At 53.3% G+C, this 20292-nt stretch overlaps 3 protein-coding genes across 3 annotated transcripts; all 3 read left to right on the top strand.

Annotated features, from left to right (window-relative positions):
* Positions 1 to 470: 470 nt before the first annotated feature.
* PG986_012870 (uncharacterized protein) lies at positions 471 to 1417 on the top strand (the record flags this gene model as incomplete). Its single annotated transcript, XM_066849092.1, has 3 exons — positions 471 to 521; positions 808 to 1113; positions 1139 to 1417. The coding sequence occupies 3 exons, from the start codon at positions 471 to 473 to the stop codon at positions 1415 to 1417; spliced, it is 636 nt and encodes a 211-aa protein (XP_066695788.1).
* Positions 1418 to 6354: 4937 nt separating this feature from the next.
* On the top strand, positions 6355 to 10802 carry PG986_012869 (uncharacterized protein; the record flags this gene model as incomplete). Its single annotated transcript, XM_066849091.1, has 3 exons — positions 6355 to 6428; positions 6580 to 6951; positions 7013 to 10802. 3 exons carry the CDS (start codon positions 6355 to 6357, stop codon positions 10800 to 10802), a joined length of 4236 nt encoding a protein of 1411 aa, XP_066695787.1.
* Positions 10803 to 20046: 9244 nt separating this feature from the next.
* Positions 20047 to 20292, top strand: PG986_012868 (uncharacterized protein; the record flags this gene model as incomplete). The annotated part of the gene is made up of 1 exon (XM_066849090.1): positions 20047 to 20292. One exon carries the CDS (start codon positions 20047 to 20049, stop codon positions 20290 to 20292), a length of 246 nt encoding a protein of 81 aa, XP_066695786.1.

Genomic DNA, 20292 nt, shown 5'->3' with positions numbered 1-20292 from the left:
ATTGCCCAGAGAAGCTCACAGGAGTCGAATGACATGATTTTGTACATGCCCGTGGCAGGTCTATCAACCGCGGTCTCTTCTACCCTCTATACACATTTGACCACCGCCTATACTCCTGCTGAGGCTTGTCCAAAGAAGTTACTGAAACACAGCACAGCCAGCCCGTAGCCTGGGGCTTTACTTGCCTTGACGGCGTGTTCTCGAACGGTCACAATTACGAGCGACCAAGGTAAAGTGGTCTCCGGAAGGCAATTCAAGAAAGTGAGGCTGTGTAATATGCATGTGCTGCTGCTGACCCCGGATTCTGGGTCAGTAGCGCGGGTGGGGCAACACCGGGAGCTCGTGTTTGAGCTCCGAACTTCAATTGATCCCAGACAGACCCGACCAGACCCCAGACCCCTGGGACTACATCGTACTGACTGGATCTCTTTTCGCTCGCGAATCACCAACATACACATACATCCCAGAGCATGGCCACAGCGATACCTGCCATCGCCTGCTTAGGCGTCATAGGCCGTAACGTAAGTCGCGCAACTCCCCAACATTCACACTGCCAAACCCATCATCGTCGTCCCTCAATCCCCAGCCCTACCTACCTGCTGTCGCGCAACACCTAGATCGCGATGGTCCCCAGTCGCGATCGACATCTGCCTACTGCATGTCTACCTAAGGACCAACTCACCGTTTGTGACCGTCTTCCTGGCCTCGCGCCGGCCAGAAAGAAGGACGACGCCGGCCATGCGATACTTTCCCGAGCAGATGTGAGCGCAGACTAACGTTGGGGGAAACCTGCCTACTTGCCTACAGAACAATCCCCTCCACACGACCATCCTCCCGACCACGACCGACCCGCATACGGGCCGCCCGGCGCCCCTGCGCACCCCGCTCCAGTTCAGCCTGCTGCTGTCGAGCACGCTCGACATCTTCGAGTCGCGCGCGCGCCACGCCGTCGCCTCCAACACCCTGCTCAGCGGCGACTTTGGGCTGCTGCACGCCGTCGACGACCGGCTGGCCGCGTACGGGTTCGAGACCAACACGGGCGTCAAGTTCGTCGCCGTCGTGGACATGCGGGGGCGCATCCTGAGCGGCGTCAAGCCCGCGGGCACCGGCGGCGTCAGCTCTCCCGGCGGTAGTGTAGGGGGAGGGGAGGGGGAGGGGCGGCGGCGGCGCGGCGGCGATGGGGACGGGGCCGTCGTCGGTGGTGGGCGCGGTGGGATTGCGCGACGGCGAGCTTAAGGTCGTGTTCCGCGCCATGCAGACGGCGTATGTGCGGCTCCTGCAGAACCCCTTCTACGACCCCGAGGAGGGCGCCAAGGCTGGCCAGCTGCAGCAGAAGAGGATCACGAGCCGCAGGTTCGCGGAGGAGATGAGGCGCATTGGGGACAAGTGGGTTCCCGGGGGCGTGAACACATTATAAGAGTCAAAGATGTCCGCGGTCTGGGCGAGGGTACGATAGCAGAAGAGGAGGCTGGCATGGAAAAAGAAAGACCTCGGTCCCCAATACCGCGAAGTGGTTCATAAGGAACCCCCCGAAGCACGTTGGGACGAGCATACAAAAGCATCTGCAAGGCGTTGTTTGTGTGGCAGGATGGGCGAAACCTGGCCTGGAGTTATTGGGCGTTTTGAACGGCTGGAATTATATGCTATGTACTCATACAACGACAGGTCAATCTCGACGGCATGGGCCTATGTGCAGTGCAGCTGAGCTTCTCAAGCAAAGCAACTGGTACACGGGGTTATCTACGCGCGCAAGCCGGAATACCTGCCCATGCTGGAAGTCTTTGATATTGGTTGGAGGGCGGCCAGCTACGAGAGCTGTGTTAATAATGGACTGCATCACGTTGGCTTATGACCATCTCTGCGAACACTATATCGGGCTGGATTACTTGGCCATGTCAGTTTCCACTTATTTAATGCGTATGACGATGCTAAGGTGAAGTGTGACAAGTGTGCTGCGTTATAAGAGCCCAAAGTCTAAGGCGCATGGCAGAGTACTCTGCCTCGCGCTCATAGTCGGTTCAAGCCAGAATATATGATCTCAAACTTGTAAGAATATGTAGCAACATACCGAATTTGAGTTCCGACCAATTGTGAACATTGTAAAGAAAGATGTCAAGGACCAGCGGTATATACCTGTGACATGTATTTTACTCGAGACTCATGGCTGGATGGTGGCGTGATCTGCACTTTATCTTGAGGAGCACAAGTCTGCCGCCGGCTTCTGCTCAGCCTCCTGCTTACCTCATAGCTTGTAACACACAGATGCATACGTCGCATATACTTATGGATATGTACGATTTCTCTGTCAGCGCCATTGGCATCCACGTGTCTAAGCTCCTCTCTTAGGGAGGAGCTGATGGATCATGGTACTGGATCATGCTCCAGCCACTAACAACCTTCGGGTGCTTTTTCTCTCTGAGCCCGTGCCATCTCTTTCAATTTAGGATGTGGCCTATGCCGCCCACGAAACATGGGGAGAGAGTGTGTCAGGGTGGCAGGGGGGAAAAAATCCAAGCGCATGTCCGTCCGGTACCTAAGTAGGGCTTTCGTGGTTGGGTTTGGGTTGGGCGCGCAAGAGAGTTCAGAGGGAATGGGGTGACAGTTCAGCAGCGGAAACTTACTACCTACCTTTCGACCAACCACGATGATTGAGGCTCGGAAGCTTTGGGAATAAACACTGAGGCTGGGCGACGTCAGCCTGCTAGTCTTTGGGTTCAAGGCCCGATTCTGGGTGTGGTTTCTTGAGGCGTTGCTTGCCGAATTGGCTATGTCACAGAGTGAGCCCCTGTCTCTTCTCGGATCCCAGATTTGAGATTTGAGAAGCGGATTAAAAAAAAAGAAAAAAAAAAAAAAAAAAAAAAAAAAGAAAAAAAAGAAAAAAACCCCGACGGTTGCTCTGGAAGCGGTCGATGACGCGGTCGGCTCGCGCGCGTATCATGAGATATGCCTTCGTTTCGGATATCCTAATAAGAAAACAGATACACACGGATAGCCCTCGGTACATACTTCAATGCTGTCGTCGTCCCGCTATATAATGGGGGAGTGAAATGTCCAACCCCCCGCCCAGTCGCTGCCCAATCGCCGCGCAGTGACAGGCCGAGAAAATGAGGCACAAGACGGCAAGGCCTATGGGAGCTGCACAAGCTGCAAGGGCAAGCCCCACGATGTGTCTCTGCGAGATGGCAACGGACCACCAACCTGACCAGACTGGCGCGGTTGGTGACTGGTCAGGACAGGAGCGTGCATCAACAAAGCATTTACGGCAGATGGGAAACGCTGGGCAACGGTCGGCCACCCACCACACCCAACACCTACACCTACCTGCACCTACACCGGCGCCTGCATACGCGCGCGTCGTGGTGTCGAGAGAGTAAGCAAGTAAGTAAAAAGTACAAACACGATGAAAACCCTGAAATTGTTTCCTCATGCGTGTCCCCCCATATACTGCTGCTACCTTACCTATATCCACACGTACTGAAGCATGCAATAAGAAGTCCGATATCATTGAGAGGGAGATACGGTAATAAAAAAAGTGGCCTTTCAAAATAGAGATCAATACGGACTCAATCTCCAAGGCCTGGGGTCATAAAACGGGATGGCCCTGGCAGCCTGATATGGAGGCGACCTGGCATCGGTGGGTCGAGCGACGCGTTTGCAATGCGAAGCGAAGGAAAAAACGCCATGCACCTAAAATTATTTTTCGCTCTGCGTGATACTGCTGCACATGCGGAGGTTGTTGACTTGGACGTCAAACGAAGCATCTTGGGCGTAACACATGAGCAGCGCGCTATATCGTGCTACGGATTCTAGTGTCACGACATAAACGTCCCTGTGACCTCTATATATTGCCCGAACGTGTGTTGGTCACTTGTTTCAGACATTTGACTACTGCATGCTGTGCTGTGCACAAGAGACAGACAGAGACAGGAACAGAGACAGATAGGGTCGTATAGGGTCTGGCAGTAGAATGACGCCGTTCGTCGATCTCACCTCATAGGGCTCCACCTGTGAAGGAACCAAGATTGACCTCCGCAGGGTCCTCGGGTGGCAAGCTTGGGCAACTGGGCAACTGGGCTCCATGGTTGCTATCACGGAGGAACTGCAAAGTAATAATTCCTCAATCGATTGCAGTGTTACTGTGCGCCCCTCCCCCTATCTCGGGCGGCATATTTCGTGTCCGGTATCGAGGGCCGCTTGCTTCTTCTTCTTTTGTCGTGCTGGCACGGGAAATAGATGTTAGGTACATGTAGGTATGTTCTGTTTTAGCTTATTGGGTGGGCTGTTGGTTCAACGGAGGTCTCGTCTGCAATCGCACACGGACAGCGTTCTCTTCTTCCCTTCCCATCAAAGACAGATCAACCAATTGATCCATTGATCAATCCGGAAATCCCATCTACCCAAAATTCCCTGACCCTGCAGACTAGCCGCATTGTCTCCGTGTTAGCCGCTCCTGGCAGCCTGGTCTCTTGCGCCCGTGAGCTGCTACTGCTGCACGCTGTAATGTAATTATGAAATTTTGGTTCCAGCTGGAGCACATTAAAATTGAGGTTGGATGATTGCTTGCACATCTGAGAGCACCACCAGGCTCGCCGAGAGGCCTTCAAATTTCCAAGCTGTCAAGCTGTCAATCTGATACAGACCAGGCCATGTCTGCAATGTCGTCTTCGTCATTGAGAACATCAAAGCATGCGCCCACGCGTGATTTTTTGTTGCTGGGTCATGTGTGTGTTTCTCTCTCTCGGACGGCAATCCGCTGTCAAATGCCAGTAACCCTGCCCCCCTCCCGGCCCGGCCTGCCTAGGTTCTGACCACCCTAAAAGGCACGTCTCTTTTCGCGCTGTACCCAGCGCGCGATGCCTACAGGCCGCATCCCGGCACGGCGGCCCCTCGACTAAGCCCGCAATGGACTAACTTGGGCTCGCTACGTCCCAAAGGAGACGACCAAGATGGGTCGTTCCTGACGGAATGAGGACGAAAGAATCATTGGGAAAATGTAATGTAAGGTAGGGATGAAAGATGTACACACGAGTAGATGCCAGGTTGAACTGTGCATCCGGTACATTGTATGGTAGACTGTCATCGTCCATTGATGTCACGAGGTCGGTCGATGTCCAGCCTTCTGTCCCGTCCGCTGGCTGCCCGGCCCCTTCGAGCTTGGGAGCGCGCAGCATGATGATGCAGTGCGATGCAGCTGCTGTGCGATATGGCATTCCGTAACTGCACATCATTCCCCCATCCATTAGCCCTGTTGGATACCAAACTACCTACCTAGGTAGGTACCATAGGTGTTCCTAAATACCACCTGCATCGCATCGCTGATGTATGTCTGATATGATACAGGTAGCCAATAGGTTAGATCTGGTACATCCACCACCCAGCCTGCCAGCCTTTATCCCTCCCTTCAAGTGGTTGATGCCCCCGGCAGCCCAGGTTAGGAGGTATGTAAGTAGGCATGTACTGTCTGCACTGCAGGGCCATTTGCAACATAACAACAGGCCGTCCGTAACTACACCCACCCGCCACCTGTGCACTGCACCCGCAACGCCCACACACACCTCACGCTACCCTCGGTGCTAAGGGGATGGAAAGTATGGTAATCAATCAGAAGGTGCACGCCCGCTACTTTTCCCACTTCCCAAGTACCTTGAGCCCGCCCGACCCCCAAGTCCAGGTGGGCCGTCCACCTGCACCTCTAGCCGTCTACTCCTAGGCTCCTAGGCTCCTAGACTCCTAGTCAACCCTTTTGATTTTCTTGCCTTAGTGCCACCAGCAAAAACAGAGTGGGAAGGGGAAGTCGACGAGTCGCAGAGACCCTTTCCAATTCGCCCGCCCGCCGTGAACCATACAACAACACCTCTCCCCTTCCTCTCCGACGTCTACCTCTCCAGGTATATTCGGTCGCGGAATCCAGCAACCACCGTCCAGCCCCCCACCCACCGTCCTCGCCTCGTCGCGTTACTGCAACGGAATGCGGTAGCATATTCGCTGCACTCAGCTCCCCGTCGGACTGAGATACTCTGACGGCCGTAGGTCTGGCATCGGTCTTCCGGTTCGGGGTTTTGGACCGACCCAAACCACCGGTCCTGTTGTTGTTGTTGTTTTTTGTCTCAAGACCCATGAAGCAAGAAAGAAGAGGAATTCTAGAAGGAGAGCGACATCGCAATTCGTCTGAACCCAGAAACACACACACACACACACACACACACATACCTGACCCACGAACCACTCGGCTGCGCGGCATTGTTGCATCAACAACAACGACACCCTTCGCTGCTCCCGCGTTTTAGGGCTTCCCATTCGTTCTCGACTGCCTCTAGAACATCACCGGGGCCTGGGTCTGCCTGATCGACTCTAATGGTTAGGGATCCCAACGTCTCTGCTGGCCAACCGGCTGCCGCTTCGTCCCGCCCTCATACGCCAACCCAAGTGTACGTTCCCTCTTCCACTTTCCCCCATTTTGGTGACCCATGAAATCCACATCGACCAGACACATGGTCTCTCGGCTTCACCCTCCACATGACGAAGGCGCTATAACAGCTCTACATGGACAGTCTACTAACGCTGCTTTTGCCGTGCTAGGAGCAAGGAAAACATTAATCCGACACCAAAGACACCTACGAACAACGCTACGGGGACCGCAACAACGCCCTCGTATTCTAACGGTGCAATGCTCAGTGCTTCGGCTTCCAACAACCACACTCTCTTTTCGTTTGGCCACAACAGTGGTGCAGCCCACGACGATGCAGGCGACTCGACGGCAACTTCTTTCGATTTTTTACCCTCCGTCAGCTTTGACGATTTACAGAGCAGCCTGGAGTCTGCTTCGACCGATTTCAAGCTAACTCAGTTCCCTTCACCGAACGGCAAGGGTAGCATTTTGGACGACAAACCTGCTGCGGACAATATGGCCGGCCAACATACCAGCACCATGCCGACGGCAAGTTTCGACGCGTAGGGCCGTTCACCCAAACCCTACGGCAAATAACACGGCGAGTGGAGTAAGGACTACAAGGTCCGGATCGATCCTGAGACGGCCGAGCCTGTCGAGCAGACAGCCCAGCATAGGGTCAAACCCGCCAGCCTCGGCAGATATCGCGGATGCGCCCACAGCGCCGGCCGCGATGAGAAATCGCCGTCAAAACCATTATCCACCCGTGTCTGGCTCCACAGTGGCAAAGCCACCTAGGAAGTCGATAGGCCCTGGAGTTATAGAGTCCGACTACGGAACCAGAACCGCCCCGAAGCGACGTCCTAGTTTGATATCGACAGCTACAGACAAGGATTCGCTGCGAGCGGCTTTGGATTTCGCCGGCAACAATGCGGCAGGACAGGGAGGCGATCCTAGTAAGAATTTGGCAGTACCGAGGGCTGTTAAGACCAAATCCATGCAGCCGCCAACAAGGATAACGGGCAATTTGACAGTGTCCGGTAGTAACAGCAACAGCGCCCTGACCCTCACGCCGGATGGGAATCGCAAGTCGATCGTGTTTCCCAGGTCACCTAAAGCTGGCGGCGGAGGTGGCTCTACTCCGGGATCGGCGAAACGCGCTTCAGTCATGCCTGGTCATCTTTCGGGGCTCGGTGCAAGAACTATCTCTCCGACAGACGCTCAGCGAATGAAGCGCATGTCCATGCATCAATCTCAGAGCATGCCACAGGTTACCAACGTACAGACAACGACGAATGAGACTCGCGCCACTTCGCGTTCCCCCTCCATGATTCCTCGAAAGACGTCTACCCCCTCGTCTTCGAGGACCACCCCCGACATAAATCGCAAGTCGTACAGCTCAGGCCTTTCTGTTAACTCCACAGCAAGCTTTAACACGCATAGAACTTCGACCGGGTCCTTACAGCAGCGAGCCGCTGCCCAGAATACAGCGAACTCAAGGTTACCAGCTCCCAAAGCTCTCACCATCAACAGCAATGCGCCGCCTGCAGAGGAGGACGAGGATGTACCACCAGTACCTGCTATTCCCAAAGCGTACGAGTCGCCAAAGGATGCCCCTTCAGACCTGTCATTCTTGGATAAACGGAAATCTAATTATCAATTTGATGCTAGCAGTATCGCCAGTTCCTCGACTGGAACTCTGTCTAGTGCGCCTTCTTTTGACACTGTCGGTCCTACTCAGCATACGTCCAACACAAGGAAGCAGCCGCGGAAGGCCGGTGCCTCGTCAGATGTAGAGGCCAAGGTAACCCCGACTCAACCAAAGAAGAAGAATCTGGCACCTCTCCGACTTCCACCCATCAACCTGGGTCCACTCAGCACTCCCACCACGTCGAAGATAGCAGCACTGAAGGAGCCGGACACGGAACCTGCAAAAATGAGTCCACCCCCGGAACGAATGATCCCAAAGACTCCGACAACGCCCATGACTGCGTCCAGAAGCACATTTTTCTCGAGGCGCGCCGAAAAGGAGGCTGAGAAGTCAACCGTACGCAGCAGCACTTCTACCAATCATGTCTCGCTGGACAGCCCGGGCGTTGCTGGTGCGACAAGCTCTTCCGAATCTTTAATGGAACCGGCTACGATCAAGGCATCACGACAGCCAGCTATATCTCCTTATCTCTCGTCGTCAGTGCCAAAGGTTAGTGGTGATTTCGGTGCCGAGCTTGCTAGAGCAAAGGCAAATGCAGAAGCGAATAAGCCGGCTGCTTTGGACGCCGTTCCTGAGGCGAAGCCACAACAAAAGCCCTCTGGGCCACGCGCCCAGAAGACGAGCAAACCGGCAACCAAGTCACCGCCTCCGGCGCCATCGAGCCCAGAAGAACAAGAACCCCCTACTCCATCTTCGATGAGCTCATTGAGGCGGAAGCTGAGTTTGTCATGGAAGCGGAGCACCTCCAAGAGCAGCAACCATCCCTCGAATGAGAATGCGGCGAGCCATGCCCGCCAGGATAGCATGCCACCGCCCCGGATACCCATTTCCGCAACATTGGGTTCCATGAAGGCATCTAGCCCTAGCCAGGCCTCGAAACCTTCGGGATCATACCTGGATACGAGGAGGAGAAAGAGCTCGGCGTCGAGTCTTACCACGATTATGACGCAAGAGAGAAACGCGAAGAAAGCCCAAGAAGCCGGCAATAGTTCCCTGGTCGAAACGTCTTCTACCAGCCGGACCTCGTCGGTTCAGAGGATACTGCGCCCTCGACCATCCGCAGCCACGATCAAAACCAATGATCCATACACTGCGGAGCTCGACAAGGACGATCTTGTGGCAGAAGATGAGATGAAGAAGTTAGCGTCGCGGCGTAAGGAGACCGAACTCGCTGCTAGGACTCTAGATGCTCTTCGGAAGAGGGCCACGCCAAAGGAGAGAGTTAGTTCGCATGAAGCCATTCGGATCGCCATGCTGAACATCTACGAAAGAGGCGAGATTGTCGATTACAACGATGTATATTTCTGCGGCACGCAGAACGCTGCCAAGGTGGTTGGCGATTTGAAATCCAGTGCGCCCAATTTCGGCTATGACGATGAGCGCGGCGATTATTCCATAGTGGTTGGCGACCACCTCTCATATCGGTATGAAATTGTGGACGTCCTGGGTAAGGGAAGTTTCGGTCAGGTCGTACGATGCATCGACCACAAGACTGGTGTCTTGGTGGCCGTCAAGATCATCCGCAACAAGAAGAGGTTCCATCAGCAAGCCCTGGTCGAAGTCAATATTCTCCAGAAGCTCCGCGAATGGGATTCCAAGAACCGACACAGCATGGTCAACTTCACCCACAGCTTCTACTTCCGTGGCCATCTCTGCATTTCCACTGAATTACTGGACATGAATCTATACGAATTCATCAAATCCAACTCATTCCGCGGCTTCTCCTTGAAGCTCATCCGACGTTTCACCAAGCAAATGCTGAGCTCCTTGAACCTCCTGAAGCAACACAAGGTGATTCACTGCGATCTCAAGCCCGAGAATATTCTGCTTCGTCACCCAATGCATTCCGAGATCAAGGTCATCGACTTTGGCTCGAGTTGCTTCGAGAACGAAAAGGTCTATACCTATATCCAATCGCGGTTCTACCGATCGCCCGAGGTTATTCTGGGCATGACTTACGGACTGCCGATTGATATGTGGAGTCTGGGATGCATCCTCGCTGAATTATACACTGGTGTTCCCATTTTCCCTGGTGAAAATGAACAGGAACAGTTGGCGTGTATCATGGAGGTGTTCGGCCCGCCGGAGAAGCATCTGATCGAAAAGAGTACTAGAAAGAAGCTGTTCTTTGACTCGATGGGCAAGCCACGCTTGACCGTCTCCTCCAAGGGACGACGAAGGAGGCCGTCATCCAAAACCCTCCAGCAGGCGCTGAAGTGTGACGATGAGCCCTTCCTGGATTTCTTGGCTCGGTGCCTGAGGTGGGATCCTGATAGACGAATCAAGCCCGAGGAAGCAATTCGCCATGAGTTCATTACTGGTCTGAAGACACCCATGACCTTTGTGCGGGCCCGCGATACCACATCGTCGCCCATCAAACGACACAACACTGTTGCATCGTCCCGACCGTTGCCAGATCCACCGGCATCCACGAGAACCATAGCACCCGTTCGTTCTCGTGAAGTCACCGCTGCAAGCCCCAATAAGCAGCACCCAGCCGGGCCACGACGAGCATCTGGCATCAACGGACCTTTCAACTCGGGCGGGGTGAAGCGCACTAGCACGGGCACGGCACAACCCGCCGGCGGACCAACCGCAGCGAGTGTTGGAAGCAGCCTGCCTCGCGTTGCAGGTCGAACGGTTAGCGGCAGTAAAGACTTGGCTTCGGCAGGTGCCAACGCTGCCATGAACAGACGCGCATAGTCGGTCGGCCATACATATGTATGCACGCCTGGGATGTCCCTACACCTTGGAGGCATGTCATAGCGAGTGGCTGGTGGTTGCAAGTGACAGTCTGAGTTTGAATGCTTAGCGAGTGGGCAAGAAAGACCATATGCTTTGATGGTGTGTTACGTGTCGATTGGTTGTATAGACATGTTGTTCCCGGCGCAAAATATACCTTTTCTTACTTTTTTATCCCATGGCCCTTGCTATATACATTTGGACGAACGCAATTACGAAACGAAAAGCCCTGGCACTACGACTACGAACTCTCGCTTCTTGATGTCTCTCGACTCCTGACCTGGGCGCCAACGAAGGAATCAAAGAAAGACACGGTGAAACGAAAGGCAACACGGTTTTGGAGCAATGGGGTGTTTTGATACTTTCATGACGAAGAAAACTGCACATACCTTGTATCATAATATTTTCATAATGAGTCGAGAGCAGACGTGGGAACGGTGCCCACTGTGTTGAAAGAAGGTGTGAAGCGGGAGGCGGAGGATGGAGAGAGGAACCGTCGCGGAAACGGTAGTCTCGCGGGGACATGAGCAGGTCGTGATTGGACAGGATAGGATTGGAACTTGTGAGTTCTCCCACACTCCGGGGCGACAATGACAGACAGTTAGGAGATGGTGGAGGAGGAGCAGCTCAAAAACACTGTATTACTAGCCGCCGCAGCGAATTAGCCCGGCAGGATACTCTTCGAAAACTACTTCTACTACACTACGACTACTCCTACGCCGTTATGGAAACTGGAGGGAAGGGAGAAAAAGAAGGCGATCAATCCTCGCTTGGGTTCTTCTCCCCTCACTCGTCGCCACATGGGTCGACCTCCTAGGGACGACCGAATCTACCAGCGCCGTTGCGGAGGCAGGTTAGGAAGTACCGGCTAAATAAAGAGCACAAACTTGTAGCGGTACCGTCGTGGAACAAATCTATCTAGATGATAAGAAAACTCCGCGGTTCCTTTCGTCTTTCGTCTTGTCTGGTGGTGTTTTGTGAATACGTGACGTGACAGCTGCTTTCCTAGCTGGTGGCGGCATAAAACCACTGAAGCCAAAGAAAAAGGGGCCTGGATAGGACTAAACGATGACTGTGTATAATGACTCACTGCAACCAAGTTACATTCTATGGATTGATACTTGGCCGTTTCTATTCGACAATTAAACGGCACGTCATGCTTTGCGTCAAGTCCGGCGACGCCGAGTCTGCTCTGGACATACACATTGCCCTCTCTCTCAATACTCTCGGAACCACCCGGTGAACGTCATTTTGGAAAGTAAGGGGGAGGGGGAAAGGCTGGGCCACACGACCTGGTTGACTGTCTGTACCTTTTCCCCGCCTCCAACATCGACATGAAAGAAGAGAAGAGAAACCAACGGCTATGAGCCCAGAGAGACAACTACAGAAACACCCCTTTTTGCATCCTGCCTCTCTCTTTCTTTTTTTGCCCAGTCGCCCTCCCGTCAAGTCGAGTTGCATCGCAATGTCAAGAAGAATTATTCTGCTTGTATCACGGGGTGAGCCGCGTCGACTTCGTATCCTCTCAATATGTGCAGAGCCGTATACACAACTGCCATTGGTTGCCGGCAAATACCGAAAAGATGATAGATTAAAAGATATCACGAATACCACTCCAGCCGCATATGTCAGTACCCACAAGCTTTGCGCGATGTTCCCGCAATACATTACTTCGGTAATATGAATGCGAACTTCGTTTGCTGCGGTCCATATTCCACCCCCCTGACGTAGGTCGACTCACACACACCGAAAACAGTAGAGTAGTAGTCATGCATCAGAAGATGCAGGAACGGAAAGACGACCTGTACGGTACTATCCTTGGTGCATACCACACCGAAGTGATGGCCAGCAGCGAGTCCGAGAGGGCAGAGCACACGACGATAGCCTATGCATAGCATTGAGACCGGCCTTGCGAGCTTGTGGCACCATACCATCTGCGAGCTGCCCGTACCGTCTTCAAGGTATTTCGACTGACGAAATAGCGAAATATCGGCGATACCAGGAGATGTGGGCGAGGTGTATGGCTTCAGGGAACCAGAACCTCTGCGCCTTCTCTCGTGTCACAGAAGGTCCAGCCCCGGGCACCAGAAGGAGGTGCAGCGAAGTAGATCCCCGCTTATAGACGAGCCATTGGACCAAAAAAGAAAGCCGGCTTCGGTGTGCCTGCACAGCATCGACCTATAAGACAAACATGGAACGACAGGAATCCGTCCATGTTTTGGCTGCGCGCAGTATGTATGTACGGCGTGTCCTGTACTGCCTGGAGGATTCGGACCGAGCTACCCTGGGGCTGAACGCCTCGCGACGGCAGATTCGGCACTCGCAGAATCAAGACCGTTTCAGTAAAGCAACGGGCCAATATTGGGTTCGGGCGTCCGTGGAATAGGATCGTGTTAGCTGCGCCAGCGAGCGAGCGAGCGAACGAACGAACGAATGAGTTGCGAAAGGAGCAGACATCTTCCTGCTTGTCTCATGCGTGCAGTTTCAGACCGGTAAGCAAAGAATATGCCCTTTGGTAGCAGGTGGGGAGGGGCTTTCAGCTGTCAGCGAGCAGAACCCTGCATCGTATCTCGATATAGATAGACAGATTGTCGCTTGAGTCGCTTCGGGGAAGCGATTGCTTGGCCAATGAGCAGGTTTGATGCCATTTGCTCGGCTGCCTTGGTCGATGACCAAGGTTTGGCTCCGAGACTAGATGAATATGTGAGCTGCGGTCATCATATTCGGGTTCAATTGGGGTATAGCTGGGAGCCATCACCAGATGTTTTCATCAGGCCTCCCTCTCACCCCCAGTCCAGCTGATGGGCCCTAGTTACGACTGATTTCCTTGCACGTTGCGGCGAAGCAGGTGAGGTCCAGGAAAGTCGTAGCATCAAGTCTCTTGGCGAGGGTAAGATGGGCAGATGCATGGGCCTGAATAGCCGCGCGAGGGCTGACAGCCAGTCCCGTCAGTCATTGCCGAGAATGGATCTCGAAGGTGCATGGATCTAGGAACCAGCAACGGTCTTCCAGCGCGCGATAGAGTGAGGAAGAATAAAGAGCCAATGGAAATACTTGCTCTCTGCTCGAGATTCGACTGGTTGTTGCACTTGCTTCTTCTGCGTCCTGGCAGGGCTAAGCCTTGGGGTGGCATGTTAAAGGATTCCTGTACTAACCCGATCAGGTCATATTCCTCAGAAGCAACCTTGCCAGCGAGTCCGCAACTGAGGCTGAGCCGGGACGGTGAATCGGGGGTTGGAGTGGGCAATCCACGAAACAATTAACCTTGGTGATATCATGCTTCGAATATTGTAACAATCGCGCGATGAAACCCAGGTGTGTATTGATCCACGATGCCTTGGCCCCCTGCAGGTGCTTGCTTGTTTTGTGGTTGGCTTCCTAACCTACCTCCTTGACTTGCTCTGTAGGGAAGGAGTTATGACTGCAAGAAGCAGAAGACCGAGCCAACGAAGGAAAAGGCAGTGGAAGCAGTGATCTGCCTGCATGCTGCTGCCTAAGAAGATGTAGACAACAGCCTAGCACTCAATTGGTCTGTGAGTGAGAGAGTGCATGTGGCCCGGACATAGATTCTGTCTAATGGCAATGACAAGAATAGCGACTGCTTCGACTCACGATGTGATGGATGTAGGCGGCAACTCCGGCGATATCGGTGGAGCAAACACCGGGGGTATGCTGCTGGTATCCTGCAGACTCGGTCAGAAAGGCCAGGGTGCCCGTAGCAGCAATTAAAAAAATGACACCTTGTTTCCTGAGGCTCTCGTCAGATTGTATGTATACTGGCGTGCGTGCCGTGACGCTTCGCCGATTACAACATCTTGTCCGTTAGCACGGGTTTAGCTGATGGCTTTCCCTTGGTGTCGGTGGCGCAGTAGGGTCTGGCGCGCTGCTGGTGGGTGACGGGTGGATGGCTTGCAACCAACTAGAGCTATCTCGTCGTCTTGTGTGCAGGTAGCAGCATGGCTAGCATGGGCCCAGGTGCGAGTGATTGGGTGTCTTGCGAGATGTCATGCGAATCCCCCACAGCGTGCTAACGGAGAATTGAGGGCTCCTCAACTCACGGTGCTCGTCGGGGACCATCTGCCTTGTCGCTGTCGTCATCGGCCAGAGACGCCGCAAGAGGAAGAAATCGAGAGAGAACAAAAACAAACAAAAACATTTGATGGGTTGATTGATACCTTCCTGTTCCACAGCGGCGGTAAGCAATTGCAGTAGGGCCCGAGGCACGACAGCGAAAGTGAGGTGCAAAGTCCTTCGCTCCATCACTTGACTGGCCCATCCAGCTTGTTGCAGGCGGGCAGAGCAGAGCAGGTAGCATAGATCTGAATCAATCTGGACGGCAATCTTGATGATGACTCCCGGGCATTTGGGACAGCGCCGTGTTGTGCAACCACATTCCCAATCCTCACCCACCCACAAGCACAAGCGCCACCTGCGCGGGCCTCGGCGCGCAGCATAGGGCTGGCTGGAAGACCTAGCGTACAGCCCTCGGCCACCTAGGTATGTTAGGCAACATTGGATAGGAAGCGAAGGAAAGAGTCAACCTAGGACCGGGACCCCCCATAGGGATTTTCGCATATGCAGGTCGGACAGGCTTTGACATTGCTAAATGTAGGTAGGCATCTCCAGATCTCGTGGTCAGTCATAGACCCCAACTTGCCTAGTCCTGGTTCATTGTGGCCAGGTCAATTCACCCAACTTGACTGATTCTCGGCCCAAGACGACGCATTGGATGTTGGGGGCCGGCGACGATGGCAGAGTAGTTCGACGTTCCCTCCTTAGGTAGGATTAGAAGGTCACACACACACATACCGTGGTCAGCACCCAGGGCTGAGTTTTGGTTGTCTTGATGCAATGCATGGCCATCTTATCTTGTTCCTCTTCGTATAACCATGTTTGGACTCTGCATTGCTGCAGATAAGAAGTATCGAAGCCTCCCCGTATGCAGTCTGCGTATACTAAGCTGATTGGGCCGTACGACGTCTGAGTTGGGTCTGAGGTAGCACAGCAATCACTGCAATGAATCAATCTGAGTTCATCTGATCCTCGTCATTCTCGCAACTGCCCCTCCTGTCTCCGGCCCGTTGCCGACGCAGGTCGAGGAAAGTAGGGGTAAGTGGAAACTCCGGCACCGTTACGACTCGCATGACACGGAGTGGCACCGTTCGCAGGCCCCAAAGACCAAAGACTCATACGCCAGACGTATGTTGCCCAATAGAGGGTACCATACCCGGCGGTGCCTGGGATACTTGCATCTGCCTAGGGCCCAAGGTACTGCTTCCTGCCGTCTTGGTTCGGCTTCGCTATCCACAGCGGATCTTATCATCAATGGGAGCCCGCAATGTAGGTACTACCCATACTGTGGCCGTATCCCGGCACTGGATGTACGTAGTTAGGTTGGTTAAGTATGCTAATGCACGAAACCGTTTCCGCTCTCGCCAGAGAGCAGCGTGATGGAAAACCAAGGCAAGCGACTCGACTATCCAGCCGTACGGCGCCCAATGGCAGGCCAAGAAGCCTGGGTGTCCTCCAGAATGCGCAGCACAGCCTCACGACAACCCCTGCTCTATCAACCAGATTACATATTACCTACCTAGTACACTTCTGTCTTGCCGCGACGTAAGTACCAAAGAGCATCATCTGTCAGCGCCAACGACTCCATACCACGGCTTATTCCGAATTGGACCAAGTGCTTTATGTCCCTCTCTGACGATGTGCTAAATTGAGAGGGACCCAACCCAGCATGCCGCTCAGCCGCAGGGATCCAGATCTGAGCGAGCGACAGCTATCAAGCCGCCAAAACGTCGGTAGCGTCATCATCCATACTTGCACGTGGTGTCTGGTTTTAGGTATGTAGGTCGGATATAGCATATACACCAAAGGACGTCGCATGAGAGGGAGGCGTACATAGGGTCCGTCCGAATTGCCCTTCTCGTAGCTGACCACCACTGGCTGCGATGTTGTGTCGCAACTGTCCCATGCTGCCTCTCAATACCCTATCTGCATTTGTAGTCAGATGGGATGACTTCTTCATCGTGAACACCCTCACGTCAGTCCACACATGGTAGTGAGAAGAGCAGCCACAAGGGGTGGCTGTATACAACATGCAGTGGACACTTAGCCACACCTTGTTCCTGATTCCAGAGCGGTCGTTGAGTGGTCAGTAAAGAGATATTGATTTTGGGGGCCGCTCCGGCGGAACTCCTGCTAATATGACGTCTCGTTCGTTGTTTCTCAAATGATACCTAGCAGACCAATACGGACATGACATACATCAATGCACCTCATCAGTCACCAGTGGGGCTCAAGCAGCATGTGTCTACATGCAAAGTGTTCTGAAACACCATCATGTACCCGTCAAAACATAATGAGGCAGACTGAAAAAGAAAAGAAGAAAAAGAACCAATGAAAATAGATTCCTAATTTATTTTGATTTTGGATATATTGATAGAAAGGCAGATTTCACCTCGCTGCATGATCCGCTTCTGGGTTGTGCAAGTCGACCTTGCCAAGTCATACAGGGCCATACTCCTAACAATGCATTTCCCTCCTTGATCAATGTTCCTTGTTGGAAATACGGGCCTCCGTCCGACAACGAGAGTGGCCGCAGCCGTTGAACCCATCCATCCCTAGGTACCTAACCCCGACTCTCCGGCGTGTGTGTTGACGTTCCATGTTCAGTGGCAACGGGCTCAGATTTTAGGCTCCTACGAGTTGGCATCAACCGCTGTGCGCCTGCCCCCGTCCCCTTACTTCCATCCTTTCCCGCAAGCTCCGGTACTTTGAAGGGCGGACGGGCGGGACAAGGAGCGACGTCCGAGCCCTGTAGGGACAAGTACCATGGCGGTATCTGTCGTTGTACACCCAACTTGATGAGAGAGTGAGTGTCCTCAAGATCGTATTTGTCATTCACGGGGTCTCTCTTCTATCGTCTTCTCTACCCTCCTGACCTTGGACTCTGGCCATCAGCTTCCCGTGCTATGCGAAGGATGACGCAACCGCCGCCGTTAGCCTGATCGTTGCATCCATGCTGACTGAAGCAAAACCAAAGTGCGGCTTTACAAACAAGAAGTGGGAATCTATAACTCCTATTAGTAATTGGCTGTCATGGCCGGAATGGCAGTGTCTATACCAACAATGTTGAAGTCTAGTTTTCCTTTCCGAGGCCGAAAGATGACGGGTAGGAAGTAGATGGATGGCCCGCAGATTGGCCCGTTTCCGGCCGATGCAGATTGGCGTTTATGGAAAAGCATCGACATGTAGCTGAGGTGCATACACTACTTACACACCAGGCCTAACCTTACATGTTGAATGAACTACATACATGATGTAGGTACACGTAGCGTAGCGCGTGCAGGTTGTGCGAGATTTCTCCTTATGATCGCTGATGCTGATCGTTGCATCAATGCACCAGCATCAATCGCTCTCGGCACTGCAAGAAACATTACCAAAACCAACACACCAGACTGCAGTCCGGCCCAGGTACTTCCAGCAATTGTTCTACTCTCCTGCTTGGCCGCGCTGCTAATCAATCCTCCCGCGCAGCCCTTGTGGCCTGGCGGACTTGGACCGCGCCAATCAATCAATCAATTGATTGATGGGGACTACCTAGGGGTGATCTGAGCGAGTACCTGTCAGTATACTTGCATCTTACATACCTCTCTCTTGCTCTGCTCTCTTACATATTAGCAGCTTATACACACAGCTTGAAGTGCATGAAAGTGACAAGACATCTTTTTTTCTTTCTTTCTCTTTCCTACCCCCTGTCTGTTCATCATCCCCCCGTGTCTACTTGATCTCACAACACTTAATCTGTACTCAGAACCGCCTAGCCATGCCCGCCGTCCCAGCGCAAGATGCCCCCGTATCGCACCCGTACCTATATTCCGAGCCACACTCTTTTCTCTTCTTTCCGGGCCACACCGAACCGGTCCATGATGATCAATTGAGCATGTAGGTAGACAATGTAGGTATCTATCTGTATGAAAGTTGTACACTTCTTCCCCCTCCTACTACAGCCTCCTTCGCTCCCACAGCACTGCACAGCACAGCGCAGCCAGCATACACCCCCCCACTGAAGTAGTGGCCCGGTACTTATTAGTTTAGTGTCAACCGACAAAACACGGGCCTGACACCCCACCAAACAAACGGCCGCCAGGGTGGCTCTTTCCACTAGAGATTCCTCCTCCTCACCTGAATGCTCGAAGAACGAAGTGGGCTCCACCCTAGAAAAAAAACGAACCTAACCTAATCCTCCAATACCTCGACAAAAAAAAAAAAAAAAAAAGCAAGCGGAACCAACAAAGTACTTAGCATCGTCTCTCTCATCACGAACCTCCGTGCCCTCTCTCTCTCTTCCCACTCCTCCCGCTGCTTGCTGCTGCGCCGAGTCTTTTTTACTCATCATTGCAAGGCACCCTCCGCATAAACCCTGCGCCATATTGTCTGTCTAGTCTCTGTCTGTGTCTGTCCACTTTAGTCTTGCCCACACATGCTGCTGTGTTTCTCTTCCCAACATGTGTTGTACCTCTGTCTCTTTCCCTTTCCTCTTCACAGGTAGGACATGCATGCAAGCCGCATGCGAACTGCAGCCCTAGTCGATTATTATGTCTGGTTGTAAGATGAAGTCACTTCGAGCCATCCACCACTGCTGCCTTCTGCGAGCTAACCTAAGCTATCGAGGCCCTCTTTCTGCATCCTGTCTGTACCTTACCTACCAGTGTAGGTCTGGGTGGGAGGTGCTGCTCAGTCTCATGGATCGGAGTACCTCCGGCCATGTACTCTCGGCCAGGCACCAAGCCAGCTATAACAAGGCTGCGATGCCGTCCTCCACCATGGCCGGAAGACCCCTTCGACTCACAACTCAAAGATCACCTGTCACGTTCCCTACTAATACCCAATATATCTCTTATCGTCTCCGTTCAACTGCCTCTTTCCCTTGCTGTAAACCAGTCTCTGTTTACTCCGTTTTCTCCTTGCTTCAGTCATTCCAAGTGGACTTCACCCACTTACAAGACGCAACACCGCAAACAACCAACCCCAGGAAAACCAACCAACATTCAACACACCATCCACCCTCGACTTCACTTATACGAATCTGTTGCTCATCCTCGCCCGCACCTGATCAACCATCCCAGAAGGACTGGCCTTACAACCCTTGCTTTTGCTAGAAAACCTTTGCTCCCATCTACACGTCTCCACCGCCAACATGTGTTATCAGATAGTTGAGCTCTACTCCGCTTGCCGCTGCTTGTACTATCAGCATGCCGTGGACCGTTGCGCCGCCTACGGCCGGCCGGGCCACCATATCCAGACAAAGACAATCTTGGTGGGATACGCCTGCGCGAGCCACTCGGCACAGAGTTATGGGGGCTCTTATTCGTCACAACACACCTACTCAGACTCTGGCTACTACAGCAGCCACTCCGCCAGGAGCGATCGCCGCCATAGGTGA

This window comes from Apiospora aurea (genome assembly GCF_038362705.1).
Source record: "Apiospora aurea strain CBS 24483 chromosome Unknown utg000008l_segment0_segment0, whole genome shotgun sequence".
Taxonomy (NCBI): domain Eukaryota; kingdom Fungi; phylum Ascomycota; class Sordariomycetes; order Amphisphaeriales; family Apiosporaceae; genus Apiospora; species Apiospora aurea.
Note: the sequence above shows the minus strand (reverse complement) of the source record. Positions and strands in the feature narration are given on the sequence as shown.